We start from the raw sequence: 15,378 nt of genomic DNA on the forward strand, positions 1-15,378 counted from the left end.
TATGTGAACAGCTGTTCTCTCTAAGTTTGGAGTGCTATGAAATTCCAGGTTGACTTTATTTCTTCAGGGAATGTCATAAGCCCATGTTATAGCATACAAAGTCATAAAGTAGAAATCCAAGGAAAGTAGTACCTTTTCTAAGTTACAAAAGTGTAGCAAATTAATACAGTACTCTTTAATACACTAAAATCCCTTTTTGTTGTTGGAGTCATGTATTACTTTAATGATAATTTTCACTCCAAAAATGTCATCTAAGTAACAAAGAAAACACTGTGGTTTTTAATAGTGGTTTATAGATGTACAGATTAATGTCTTTTAAAAGTATATACTTTTCCTTTTTTAAAGATTTTTTTTTTTGAGAGAGAGAGAGAGGGTGAATGGGTGCTCACACAAGCAGGGGGCCAGACAGGGAGAGGGAGAAGCAGACTTTCTGCTGAGCAGGGACTCTGCCTCAAAGAAGCTCAATCCCAGGACCCTGAGATCATGACCCGAGCCAAAGGCAGATGCTGAACTGACTGAATCACCCAGGCACCCTCATAATTTCTCTTTTAAAGAGCATTCCCTCATGCAGGCTGTTGGTGTTTATCCTAGTAGGATAATTGTGTGTATTTGAGTGGCTCTGCTTTGTTTTGGGGTCAGTCCAAAACCAGGTAGAGTTCTAATGCATGAAAATCTTTAAAATTCTACCTTAAAGGAGATTTAATATGCTAATACAATTTTCCAGGTATTTTTCAGAAATTGTTAAATTTTCACATAAATACTAGACTCATCAAAAATTTAGGTGGTCGTTTCAGACAGTACTACCTTCGGATGATCCTTTTTATTTAGAAACCCTTCACCTCTTTGTTTTGATCAAAAGTCATATAGCTTTGCTTTAGCTTATTAAAAAAAAAATACCTAAAATATATTTTTATGTTTTAAATAACAAATATACTGCCAGCTTGAGAGTTGGGGAGTGGGTGTTGTATACCAACTTTCATCATTATGTCTCTTAAAAACCTGCTGCCACCATTGGTATCCTCATGCTCCCTCTCGCCAAAGCTGCCAAGTCTTCAGTCTTAGCATTTAATTTATGTATCACCCATTCCATTGCTTCTAAGCTTTTATTGACATTTGAAGTTATCGTACTTGCCCTCAGTCCTTCAAGGTAACTGCTTACTCCTTTTACAGTGATTATGGCTTCTTGAGTCAGAATTTTTTTCTGGGTCCTGAGGGTATAGTATATGTACAAACTACTGAAGCCATATTTGTAAATGAAATATTAGTAGATTTAAGTTGCATCATTTTCTCTGCAGGATCAATTACAGAATGTCTTGCATATGTTTTAGTTCTTGCTGTACTGGTATGAGATTTCAAATGGAAGGCAGTCTCCACTCTGTTCTGAGAAGTCTTTAGTTGTGCTGCTTCCCAGAGTGGTCTGTATGTCTGTCCAGTATGTCAACTCCAACATTGAGTATTTCTGCATTGCAGCTGATGTAATAGTTTCTGATGGACAAAGATGCAGTCTGAAGTCCAGATCTTCATGGTGCTGACCATCTGCACAATGTCCCTGCTGTTCACTTTTTTCCTTTTTTAAAAAGGTTTATTTATTTGAGAGAGAGCTCGAGCTCTAGTGAGCACAGGGAGAGGCAGAGGGAGAAAGAGACTTTAGCACACTCCTCACTGAGCTCAGAGCCTGACGCAGGGCTTGATCTCACAGTGAGATCATGACCTGAGCTAAACCCAAGAGTTGGATGCTCAACTGACTGTGCCACCTTGGTACCTCCTGATGTTCACTTTTATATGAAGTAGATAAGTTACTTTTTCCCCATACTGTTTATCTAAGAACCATTTTTGAAAAATGACTTTCCCCACTGTTTTGCAGTGTGATATAAATTGTAATACTGTATACATCTGTGTCTGGGTTCTTTATGGAGTTAGTTCTGTTCCACTAGTTTGTCTCTTCTTAGGCCAGTGTCACATTTGATAAGTATATTTAGTAGTGTACATCTTTCCGCATTTTTTCCCTCTTCAACAGGATTCTGGCTCTCCTTGGCCCTTTGCATTCCCATACAAATATTGTTAGTATTCACAAAATAATGTGCTGGAACTTTACTTGGAGTTGAATTGAATTTATAAATAGATGTGGAGAAAGTTGCTCATTTTTTGATACTGAATCTACTATCTGTGAACATGGTATGTTTTCTACATTTATAGAAGTCTTTAGTAATTTTAAGTTTTCTTTTTTTTTAATTTTTTTAAATTTTTATGTATTTATGATAGTCACACAGAGAGAGAGAGAGGCAGAGACATAGGCAGAGGGAGAAGCAGGCTCCATGCACCGGGAGCCCAATGTGGGATTCGATCCCAGGTCTCCAGGATCGCGCCCTGGGCCAAAGACAGGCGCTAAACTGCTGCGCCACCCAGGGATCCCTAATTTTAAGTTTTCTGTGGAGTTCTTGCATACCTATTTATTGTTAGAGTTATTGCTATGTATTTAGTGGTTTTTTTCTGTGTATCTTTTTTTTTTTTTTTTTTAATTTTTATTTATTTATGATAGTCATACAGAGAGAGAGAAACAGGCAGAGACACAGGCAGAGGGAGAAGCAGGCTCCATGCACCGGGAGCCTGATGTGGGATTCGATCCCAGGTCCCCAGGATCGCGCCCTGGGCCAAAGGCAGGCGCCAAACCGCGGCGCCACCCAGGGATCCCTTTCTGTGTATCTTTAATTACACTTTCTAATTGCTGACCTGCTAGTTATATATTGCTATTGAACCCAATGATTTTTCTATATTAATTTACTACGTCTAATAATTTATCTCTACTTTATTTGGATTTGTTACATATACATATATATAACCTGGGAATAGTGATGCTCTTATTTACTTTTCTCAATTTTTAAAGATTTTTTAAGTTTGAGGTGGGAGAGTGTGGCAGGGAGGGGCAAAGAAGGAGAGAGGGAGGGAGGAACTCTAAGCATGCTCTGCACTTAGCACAGAGCCTAACATAGAGCTCCATCTTATAACCCTGAGATCACCACCTGAGCTGAAACCAAGAGTCAGACACTGAGCTGACTGTGCCACCAGGGTACCCCTTTTTTTCAATTTTTTAACGTTTTTTTATTACCTTGTTAGGTCCCCCAATGTATAATATTAAGTAGAAGCAAGAATAAGTTTCCTTGTCTTGGTTCTGTTCTCAAAGGGAAAGTCTTCCTTTCTATATGTGCTTGTTGCTGTATTATTTTGCATTTCTTATTTTTTTCTTACTATTTATTTGAGAGAGAGAGAGAGAGAAAGAGAGGGCATGTAGACATGCGCAGGAGGGGCAGAAGGAGAAAGAGAATCTCAAGCAGATTCCCTGCTGAGTACAGAGCCCGACCAGGGACCAGATCCCACAACATCAAGATCACAACCTGAGCTGAAACCCAAGAGTCAGCTGCCATCCAGGCACTCCTTATTTCACATTTCTTATCACCTCAAGGATGTCCCATTCTGTTCCTTTTTATATAAAGTTTTTCTTGTTCTCATGAGTGCCTATTAAATTTTATTAGCTTTGGACACCTATTGAAATCATCATATGATTTGTCTCCTATTTTCTTAGTTGATGAATTAAATTAATTTTTAAATATAAAACTAACTAGATATTCCTGAAAGAAATTTATCTGGACCATGGTATGCTTTCTCTGTGTTTCTGGTTTTCGTTTGGTAATACTTTTGTTTTAGGTTTTTATATTTGTGTCCATGAGAAAGATCGATTAGTAAGGGTTTTTTTTTGGGGGGGGGTGGCAGAAGGATATGTTCTTATTAGGATTTAGTATTTAGTATCAAGGATATGTTGAATTTATAACATAATTCTTGAGTATTTCCTCTTGCTTTCTCTATAAGATTTTGTTTTATTTTGTTGCTACTTCTTAGGAATGATTAATATTTGAGGCCAGCTGTGCCTGGAGTTTTCTTCATGGGAAGATTTCTTTCTTTCTGTCTCATTAAGGAAGTTCTGTGCCTAGCATGGGAGTTGAACTCACAAGATTGAGATTGAGAGTCAGATGTTCCATCGACCAAGCTGTCCAGGCACCCGTGGGGATATTTTAAGTTATAGGTTCAATTTCCTTAATAGACATGCAGCATTAGATTATCTATCTGTCTGTCTTTGGTGGGCTCCACATCCAGCATGGAGTCTAATGCAGGGCTTGAACTCATGACCCTGAGATTGAGACTTGAGCCAAGATCAAGAGACAGACACTCAACTGACTGAGCCACCCAGGTGCCCCTAGATTTTCTTTTTGTGAAAAATAAGTGTTGGGGCACCTGGATGGCTCAGTCAGCTGAGCATCTGCCTTTGGCTCAGGTCGTGATCCTGGGGTCCTGGGATCGAGTCCTGCATCAGGCTCCCCACAGGGAGCCTGCTTCTCCCTCTGCCTGTGTCTCTGCCCCCTCTCTGTGTCTCTCATGAATAAATAAAATCTTTCCAAAAAAAGTTTTGACGTGTAGATTTTTTCTTTGAAAGTGACCTTTTTCCTCAAGTTTTCAAATTTATTGGTCCATAATTTCTTCACTATATTTCCATAGACCATGGGACCTGTATAGGGATGTTCTTTCTTTGTGCCGGGTATTGGTGAATGAGCCTTTCTTCTTTATCACTTGATTAGTTTTGCCAAAGAACTGTCAAGGCACAGACTTGGTTTTGTCCTCTGTCTTCCTACCGTATGTAGGTATTGTAATTCATTGTTCATATATTAGCTATAACTTGCTCTTTTTCTTAAAAAAAAAAAAAAAGATACTTACTGATTTTTTAACTGTTTTCTGCTATATACTACTAAAGATTCATTTTTTCTTTTTTTTAATTTATATTTATTTATTTATTTTTATTTTTTTTATCAATTAATTTTTATTGGTGTTCAATTTACCAACATACAGAAAAACACCCAGTGCTCATCCTGTCAAGTGTCCCCCTCAGTGCCCGTCACCCATTCCCCCCACCCCCCGCCCTCCTCCCCTTCCACCACCCCTAGTTCATTTCCTAGAGTTAGGAGTCTTTATGTTCTGTCTCCCTTCCTGATATTTCTTACACATTACTTTTCCCTTCCTTTATATTCCCTTTCACTATTATTTATATTCCCCAAATGAATGAGAACAAACACTGTTTGTCCTTCTCCGATTGACTTACTTCACTCAGCATAATACCCTCCAGTTCCATCCACATTAAAGCAAATGGTGGGTATTTGTCGTTTCTAATGGCTGAGTAATATTCCATTGTATACATAGACCACATCTTCTTTATCCATTCATCTTTCGATGGACACCGAGGCTCCTTCCACAGTTTGGCTATTGTGGACATTGCTGCTAGAAACATCGGGGTGCAGGTGTCCCGGAGTTTCATTGCATCTGAGTCTTTGGGGTAACTACCCAGCAGTGCAATTGCTGGGTCGTAGAGCAGGTCTATTTTTAACTCTTTGAGGAACCTCCACACAGTTTTCCAGAGTGGCTGCACCAGTTCACATTCCCACCAACAGTGTAAGAGGGTTCCCTTTTCTCCGCACCCTCTCCAACATTTGTTGTTTCCTGCCTTGTTAATGTTCCCCATTCTCACTGGTGTGAGGTGGTATCTCATTGTGGTTTGGATTTGTATTTCCCTGATGGCAAGTGATGCGGAGCATTTTCTCATGTGCATGTTGGCCATGTCCATGTCTTCTTCTGTGAGATTTCTGTTCATGTCTTTGCCCATTTCATGATTGGATTGTTTGTTTCTTTGGTGTTGAGTTTAATAAGTTCTTTATAGATCTTGGAAACTAGCCCTTTATCTGATATGTCATTTGCAAATACCTTCTCCCATCTGTAGGTTGTCTTTTAGTTTTGTTGACTGTATCGTTTGCTGTGCAAAAGCTTCTTATCTTGATGAAGTCCCAATAGTTCATTTTTGCTTTTGTTTCTTTTGCCTTCATGGATGTATCTTGCAAGAAGTTACTGTGGCCGAGCTCAAAAAGGGTGTTGCCTGTGTTCTCCTCTAGGATTTTGATGGACTCTTGTCTCACATTTAGATCTTTCATCCATTTTGAGTTTATCTTTGTGTATGGTGAAAGAGAGTGGTCCAGTTTCATTCTTCTGTATGTGGATGTCCAATTTTCCCAGCACCATTTATTGAAGAGACTGTCTTTCTTCCAGTGGATAGTCTTTCCTGCTTTATCGAATATTAGTTGACCATACAGTTCAGGGTCCACTTCTGGGTTCTCTATTCTGTTCCATTGATCCATGTGTCTATTTTTGTGCCAGTACCACACTGTCTTGATGACCACAGCTTTGTAGTACAACCTGAAATCTGGTATTGTGATGCCCCCCACTATGGTTTTCTTTTTTAAAATTCCCCTGGCTATTCAGGGTCTTTTCTGATTCCCCACAAATCTTAAAATAATTTGTTCTAACTCTCTGAAGAAAGTCCATGGTATTTTGATAGGGATTGCATTAAACGTGTAAATTGCCCTGGGTAACATTGACATTTTCACAATATTAATTCTGCCAATCCATGAGCATGGAATATTTTTCCATCTCTTTGTGTCTTCCTCAATTTCTTTCAGAAGTGTTCTATAGTTTTAGGGAATAGATCCTTTACCTCTTTGGTTAGGTTTATTCCTAGGTATCTTATGCTTTTGGGTGCAATTGTAAATGTGATTGACTCCTTAATTTCTCTTTCTTCAGTCTCATTGTCAGTGTATAGAAATGCCATTGATTTCTGGGCATTGATTTTGTATCCTGCCATGCTACCAAATTGCTGTATGAGTTCTAGCAATCTTGAAGTGGAGGCTTTTGGGTTTTCTATGTAGAGTATCATGTCATCGGTGAAGAAGGAGAGTTTGACTTCTTCTTTGCTAACTTGAATGCCTTTAATGTCTTTTTGTTGTCTGATTGCTGAGGCTAGGACTTCCAGTACTATGTTGAAAAGCAGTGGTGAGAGTGGACATCCCTGTCTTGTTCCTGATCTTAGGGGAAAGGCTCCCAGTGCTTCCCCATTGAGAATGATATTTGCTGTGAGCTTTTCGTAGATGGCTTTTAAGATGTCGAGGAAAGTTCCCTCTATCCCAACACTCTGAAGAGTTTTGATCCGGAATGGATGCTGTATTTTGTCAAATGCTTTCTCTGCATCTAATGAGAGGATCATATGGTTCTTGGTTTTTCTCTTGCTGATATGATGAATCACATTGATTGTTTTACGAGTGTTGAACCAGCCTTGTGTCCCGGGGATAAATCCTACTTGGTCATGGTGAATAATTTTCTTAATGTACTCTTGGATCCTATTGGCTAGTATCTTCTTGAGAATTTTTGCATCCATGTTCATCAGGGATATTGGTCTGTAATTCTCCTTTTTGGTGGGGTCTTTGTCTGGTTTCGGAATTAAGGTGATGCTGGCCTCATAGAACGAATTTGGAAGTACTCCATCTCTTTCTATCTTTCCAAACAGCTTTAGTAGAATAGGTATGATTTCTTCTTTAAACGTTTGATAGAATTCCCCTGGGAAGCCATCTGGCCCTGGACTCTTGTGTCTTGGGAGGTTTTTGATGACTGCTTCAATTTCCTCCCTGGTTATTGGCCTGTTCAGGTTTTCTATTTCTTCCTGCTCCAGTTTTGGTAGTTTGTGGCTTTCCGGGAATGCGTCCATTTCTTCTAGATTTCCTAATTTATTGGCGTATAGCTGTTCATAATATGTTTTTAAAATCGTTTGTATTTCCTTATTGTTGGTAGTGATCTCTCCTTTCTCATTCATGATTTTATTAATTTGAGTCTTCTCTCTCTTCTTTTTAATAAGGTTGGCTAATGGTCTATCTATCTTATTAATTCTTTCAAAGAACCAACTCCTGGTTCTGTTGATCTGTTCCACAGTTCTTTTGGTCTCGATTTTATTTAGTTCTGCTCGAATTTTAATTAACTGTCTTCTTCTGCTGGGGGTGGGGTCCATTTGCTGCTTTTTCTCTAGTTCCTTTATGTGTAAGGTGAGCTTTTGTATTTGAGTTCTTTCCAGTTTTTGAATGGATGCTTGTATTGCAATGTATTTCCCCCTGAGGACTGCTTTTGCTGCATCCCAAAGATTTTGAATGGTTGTATCTTCATTCTCATTAGTTTCCATGAATCTTTTTAATTCTTCCTTAATTTCCTGGTTGACCTTTTCATCTTTTAGCAGGATGGTCCTTAACCTCCACGTGTTTGTGGTCCTTCCAAACTTCTGGTTGTGATTAAGTTCTAATTTCAAGGCATTATGGTCTGAGAATATACAGGGGACTATCCCAATCTTTTGGTATCGGTTCAGACCCGATTTGTGACCCAGTATGTGGTCTATTCTGGAGAAAGTTCCATGTGCACTTGAGAAGAATGTGTATTCAGTTGAGTTTGGATGTAAAGTTCTGTAGATATCTGTGAAATCCATCTGGTCCAGTGTATCATTTAAAGCTCTCGTTTCTTTGGAGATGTTGTGCTTAGAAGACCTATCGAGGGTCATTTTTTTTTTCTAAGCATAATTTTGTAACTGTGTCTCACAAGTTTTGGTATGTCATATTTTTGCTAATTCACCTAAAAATATTCTCTAATCTAGAGGTGCCTGGGTGGCTCAGTCTGTCTTTTAATCATGAAAACATCTGAAACTGTCTTTTTCCATGGTAGATCTTCAAGACCTTCAGTTGATTATTCAATCCTATTTCGGGTTATTGGTCTTTACACTTTTCTACCCTTTTCTGAAGCCGTTTTGGTAATTCCTTAAGGTTTCTACCCAAAACATCAGTTTCTTTAGGGATTTCATGTGATATTCTCTTCAGAAAAACAAAATATATTTCATGGATATGTGAGTGTATCTCCTATATTTCCATAGATAGGTGACTCTGTATCTTCAAGTATCCTCATATTTATAGTTGTATTTTCTTTAAATGTTGCTTTTCTGGCATTTGGTGCTAAAAAAGATAAATGATTTCTTAAAGAGTCATCTTTGGTCATTTCATTCTTTTAGGCCTTAGTGTCACCTTATCTGCTGTGAATTAAGCCAAACCATCTTTTATTTTGCTTATATATTTTTTAAAGATTTTTTTTATTTATTCATTTGAGAGAGAGAGAAAGCATGAGTAGGGGAAGGAGCAGAGGGAGAGGGAAAAGCATACCTCCCACTGAGCAGGGAGCCTAACATGGGGCTGATCTCAGGACCCTGAGATCATGACCCAAGTAGAAGGCAGACACTTAACCGACCGAGTCACCCAGGCACCCCTATTTTGCATATATATATATTTTGTTTGTTTGTTTTTGTTTTTGCAGTGTATTTGATATTTGCCCATTATTTTCTTTTCTTTTCTTTTTTTTTTTTTTGATCTTACAACTTGTGGCAGGTTTTGTTTTCAAATCAGTTATGTTTGTCATTGGTAAGAAATTTAGCACATTCGTATGCCATCTTACAGCTTAGGCTTTTTGGGTTTTATTTTATAATTTTGTTTGCTGTATATCCTAGTATAACATCATTAACCCTTTGTGTGTTCTACTTAATTATAGTTTTTGTCATACATTCGATGTATTTTTTCACTGCTAGTCAAATTTATTTTCTTTTTTTCCTAATTTGATAGATTGCTGCTTTCTAGTTTTGATTATGAGGACATTACTGCTATAATTGAGTCTGTATTTCTCTGTTAATGCATCTTTGTTGAGTAATGTTTTATCAAGATCTTTTGATTTTCCATCTTCTCTTTCATCCAAGCTAGAAAAGAACATCAGGATGATACTACATTTCCACGTCACTCCCAAACAGGTGTTTTGGTTTTGCTATGATATTTCAGAATCTTGTGTTTCAGTCTGTTAGTTTAATGAACAGTCTATCAATTTTATGCCAAGAACTTAACATGTATTATAATTTACAAAAAATATCTTTCTCAGTTCATTGAGGTAAACTGCATATAACTTAAGTGTCAAGTCTGATGAGTTTTTATGTGTGTGTATATGCACGCATGTGCATGTGTATATGCATGTGTGGGTGCATGCACACACATATACCCCTTAATTTTTTTTTAAGAGGCGGAGAGAGAGAGCATATGCATGTGCATGAGCAGGGGAGGGGCAGAGGGAAAGTGAGAAAGAGAATCTCCAGCAGATTCCCCCGTTGAGTGCAGAGTCCAACTTTGGGCCCAATCTCACAACCCTGAGATCATGACCTAAGCCAAAATCAAGAGTCAGACTCTTAACTGACTGAGCCACCCAGTCACCCCTAAATTGAACCATTTTTGCTGTAGGTATATGTAAAAATCCATTATAATATTGAGGAAATTCCTTTCTAGTTTACCAAGAGTTTTTTCTTTTTTTAAATCATGCTTTTGTGTTTATACTCACATGAACATATCATCATTTCTTTGTTTTTAAAACTATTCATTCTTATACTTATTTACACCCTCAGGAAATTCCTTCATGGCCTTTTCTTTCTCTTTAAGCCAGTTAAAAAGTGATTTTTCCTCATCTTGCGTTCTTGATTATTTTCAGTGTCTTCTCTGAGAGCCTTGATTCATTGTCAGTGACTTCAAACACTACCGAATTATTGTTTGTCAAATCCTTATTTTCATTCTAGACCTGCAGTATTAGGCTTCACATTTAAGATACATCTTGTTAAAATACAGTATCCAACTTCTTTTTTCCTGAGTTTCCTTGCCTATGTTGTGATACTTGTGTTTATACAGCTGTTTGTGCATATACCCTGAGGAAACTTTCTGCCAATGATTGTTGACCATGTTCTACCACTCTCTCCTTTTACCAATTCTGTTTGCTTCACAGTTTTTGTTATAGTAGTTATGTAAGTGGTGGTTTTTGTTCTTTAGCTTTCCCTTTCCTTTTCTGAGAGAATTAGTTCTATAAAGAAAAGCCTGGTCACATAATTTAAATATACACTCAGATCTCTTCTCTGGTTCCCCTTTCTTTGAAACAGTGAGTGCTAAAGAAGAGGTATGCACTCTAAATGATATCCCAAATAATCCAATTGGATATCTTCTGTATGTTCTACAGCAATTTCACATGTGGTAGTTCCAAAATCTTCCCTTCTCATTTTTTACACATCTTAATTATCATCTCTGAATCGAAGACTTAGAACCTAGAATATGTATTGCAGTGAAATAAAATATTAAGCTGACTTTTTACATTTTAAAATTGAGAAAAAATTTAAAAATTTCATAAAATATATTAGTTTATTTCTATAATTCATAAATATAAACTTGTGTAGTACTCAAAAATATTCTTTAAGGTAGGAAGTGATCACATGCTTTGGAGGCTTGGTCTAAAATTACTCTGTAATCCTTTCCATTACTTCTCTTATGGCCCTTTCTGTCATCATAGCTCCAAGCTAGGTCCTCAACTTTTCCTGTGCTATTTGCCCTTTGCTCATTTCCTGAATGTATTAAAGGAGCTTTGCCTTTGCTTGTCATGGCGCTGTGTTCATGAAGAGCATGGTATTACTGTTTCTCCAATAGCTGTTGTTCAGTGAAGCTCAAAATAGAACTTAGTTTTTCCTTATGTAATCTATCTGCTGTGTACTTTCACCTGAGCAGTTATACTACTTGCATGTTTCCTTACCAGTTTGTAAGCTACTTGGATACAAGAGCAATTTTATTAATCTTAGCATTTCTCAGTTAAACTAGCAAGGTCCCAGATACATTGTGAGATTTTATAATTTTTATGAATTAAGGCAATTGCATTAATATTTTGGTTATGGTTTCTCATCCTCCCTCAAAGAATAAAGCCAAACAAATATTCTACAAACTATTTTGGTAATCATGGTAAAGATTGGTTCCCATACAGCTTTTTCCATGTCATCCAATTCTGAACATTGCAGATTGAACAGAAATTCCAGGGATCAGTATCATTTAAGGATGTGACAGTGGGCTTCACCCTGGAAGAGTGGCAGCACCTGGACTCAACTCAGAGGTCCTTATATAGAGATGTGATGCTGGAGAACTACAGTAACCTTGTCTCACTGGGTAAGGTCTGTTTTTATGTAATTCTAAATAGCATGTTTTAATTCTTCTAATTATGAAGCATATTGACACTGTAGAGTTTAATGATATTGGAACTCAGGAATCTGTTGATGATCCCTTTTGGGCACCAGAAAGGTATTTGTGTTTAACCTCTCAGTGAAATGTTCAGTAGCATCTTCACTGAGCAGCTCCAGAAGTTTCCTCCTCTTTCAGAGGCTCTGCAGTCTAGACCATCTGGTCTGAATCCTATTTTTTTTCTATTTTGACAGGGTATTGTGTTACCAAACCAGAAGTAATCTTCAGGCTAGAGCAAGGAGAGGAGCCATGGATATTGGAGGAAGAATTCCCAAGCCAGAGCTTCCCAGGTAGAATAAATGTATACTCTACAGATGAACATTGGGGGATTTACTATTTTCCCATGACTAATCCAGAAGTTGAAAACTTTGAGATGTTTTTTCAAGAATATCTCTTTAGAATATCTCTTTAATCCTTGAAAGTAACTGGGAATACTGATTTTTGAACCAAATCTCCAGATACGACTCTTACAAAAAAAAGTTCTTTTTGAGTATTTACCATTCTTAACATCTGTCAACAGACCAGCCTTTGTCTACCCTACCTCATCTTTACTGTTGTTTTTCTTCATTGCTCTGTTTCTCAAAGCAGTTTCGGTTGTCCACCTTACCACCATTGCACCGCATTCCTCCCATCATCATGCATTCTTTCATATGTTCTTTTTTTTTTTTTTTTGAGTCAAATAAGGTTTGAGTACTTACTATTGTCTAAGTGCTATAGTACTGAAAGAAACAAATGTTGATGAGTTTATACAAGTAGTAGTGGCCAACAAATATATGAAAAGATGGTCAACATTATTAAACATCAGGGAAATGCAAATCAAAACCACATATCACACCATTTAGAATGGTTAGCACCAAGAAGACAAGACATAACAAGTGTTGTTGGGGATGTGGAGAAAAGGGAATCCTTGTTCACTGTTGGCGGTGAGTTAAATTGATGCACTACTATGGAAAACAGAATAGAGATTACTCAAAAAGTGAAATCTAGAGCTATCATATGACCCAGTAGTTCCACTTAGGAATACACTGAAAGGAAATGAAAACAGTATATCAGAGAGAGAATACGCACACTCATATTTATCACAGCATGATTCACAATAGCCAGATACACAAACAACCTAAGTGTCCACCAGTGGGTGAATAGATAAAGAAAATAGGTACGTGTAAATAATAGAATATTATTCAGCCATGAGAAAGGACATTCTACCACTTGCGACATGGAGGGTTTGAGTGCATTATGAGATAAGTCTAACAGAGAAAGACAGATACCGTATGGTATCACTTATATCTGTAATCTAGAAAAGCCAAACTTATTATAAAAGAGAGTAATAACATGGTGATTAACAGTGGGTGGAGAGATGTGGGAAAGGAGAGATGTTGTTTAAGGGTATAAAGTGTAACAGATAGTAAATAAGCCCTAGAGATCTAATATACCACATAGTGAATATAAACAATATTGTATTGTAATAACCAAATTTGCTAAGTCACTAGAACTTGATTATTCCAATCAAGAAATGGTAATTTCTTGGTAAGAAATGGTAATTATGTAGCATAATAGAAGTGTTATTAGTACCGTGGCAATTATACAGTATATAAATATCAAATTAACAGGTTGTACATTGTAAATTTATACAGCTTTATGTCAAATATAAATTAAAAGCATAGCACTAAAACCAGATACTTATGTGTATTAAAGCTCTGTAGTGGTAAAAATTATCCTAGAAATTAGATCAGAGTTAAATTGACAGTGCTACTCTAAGAAGAGTAGTGAAGGTAAACCTTAAGGAGATCACCATCAGAGTAGAATTTGAATGAAAGGATTGTGTGAGCTGTGGAGATCCTGCCTCTTCTCTGCAGAGGTAATAGCAACTGCTAAGCCAGTGAGCAGGAATATGTTTGGTTTTTTCTTGGGAAATAGCAAAAAAAGGGTCACAGTGGCCAAAGGGGAATGATTGATGGGAGGTGGGGTAGGAAATGATGTCAGGCAGCGATGGTCCAAAAGATGAATATCATAAATCTTACTAAAGATTTTAATTCTTACTAGTGTATTTTGGTAAACAAGTGACATCTTATTTACGTGTATAAGATCTTTCTTACCTCTACAGAGAAAATATTGGGAAGAACCTAAGTACTCATATAGTTCACTAGAGGACCCTTGTGGTTTTCCTGAAGGGTGATCAAGGTCATTTAATCAAAATTGGAAGGCATGGAGGTAATAAGAAGAGGTTGGATTCTCTCTGTACTTGGATTAACTAAGGAACTAACATTTCTATCTTCAGAGGAACAGAAAGGGACAAGAGAGTGGTACTTGAAGTATTTAAAGGACTAATGATTAAAAACTTCCCAAATTTGGCAAAAGGCATGGAAGTACTCTTGAAGAATCTGATTGAACTCAGAGAAATCCAAGATATCCACACTAATGGCATGTCATCATTAAATTTCTGAATACAAAAGAGAAAAAATTGTGAAAGTTAGAAATGAACTCATTTCCTTTGGAAATAATAGTGGATTTCTCATCTGAAACTACAGAGACTAGAAGGAAATAAAATATTTTTTTCCAAGTACTGAAAGAAAAGAACTTTCAAACAAAACTTCTGTGGCTTGTGAAAATATATTCATGAAAGAATGACAACCGAAGATATCATAGAAAGGAAAACAAAGAGAAAATGTTGGTAGCATACCTATCTTTTAAAAATGGCTAGAGGAAGTTTCCAGAGAAAGGAAATAACACAAGAAAACTTGGAACCTCAGAAAAGAAAAAAAAAAAAAAAACATTGGAAGTGGCAAAAATAGGGGTAAATATAGTGGAATTTTGTCTCAGGAGTTTCTGTAATCATATTTGATTGTTGAAGCAAAATTTAGAATATCATATGATTTGATGTTCTACATATGGAGGGAGTGATATAATTTAAAAGATAGAATACAGAGATTTAATTGGAATTAAAGTGTTATAATTCCTTTGAAGTAGTAAGATGTTGATCCAGGAAGACTGTGATAAATTATATATGGGCATTTTACCTAGAAATGGACTTAAATACCTAGAACAACCACTAAAAAACTATACGAAGTAAACACTTGGAAATATTATAAGCAAATAAAAATGGAATTTAAAAAAATGTTCAGGTAACCAGTAAGAAAATAAATTAGGAACAGATGAATGAGAAAACAACAGAAAAATACAATGGCAACTTAAACCATGATGTTAGCAGTGTCTACTGTAAATGTAAATGATCTAAATACACCAGTTGAGGTGTAGACAGTATAAAATGATGCATAAATATGTTATTTGCAAAGAAATTCACTTCAGATACAACGTAGGGAGGTTGGTGGAGAATAGAAAAAAATACACTATG

General features: G+C 36.8%; 1 protein-coding gene and 1 pseudogene across 1 annotated transcript in view; one reads left to right on the forward strand and one right to left on the reverse strand.

Moving 5' to 3' along the window:
* The window catches only part of LOC112927385 (uncharacterized), a 90,402-nt gene that overhangs the window by 3,006 nt on the left and 72,018 nt on the right, over positions 1-15,378 (forward strand). Inside the window, exons 2-4 of the mRNA XM_072755857.1 lie at positions 9,698-9,748; positions 11,810-11,954; positions 12,221-12,316. Coding sequence (XP_072611958.1) covers positions 9,698-9,748; positions 11,810-11,954; positions 12,221-12,316 — 292 coding nt within the window. The remainder of the gene's footprint in view (positions 1-9,697; positions 9,749-11,809; positions 11,955-12,220; positions 12,317-15,378) is intronic.
* LOC112927387 (PRELI domain containing protein 3B-like) lies at positions 992-1,524 on the reverse strand (annotated as a pseudogene).

This window comes from Vulpes vulpes, chromosome 4, assembly GCF_048418805.1.
Source record: "Vulpes vulpes isolate BD-2025 chromosome 4, VulVul3, whole genome shotgun sequence".
Classification (NCBI taxonomy): domain Eukaryota; kingdom Metazoa; phylum Chordata; class Mammalia; order Carnivora; family Canidae; genus Vulpes; species Vulpes vulpes.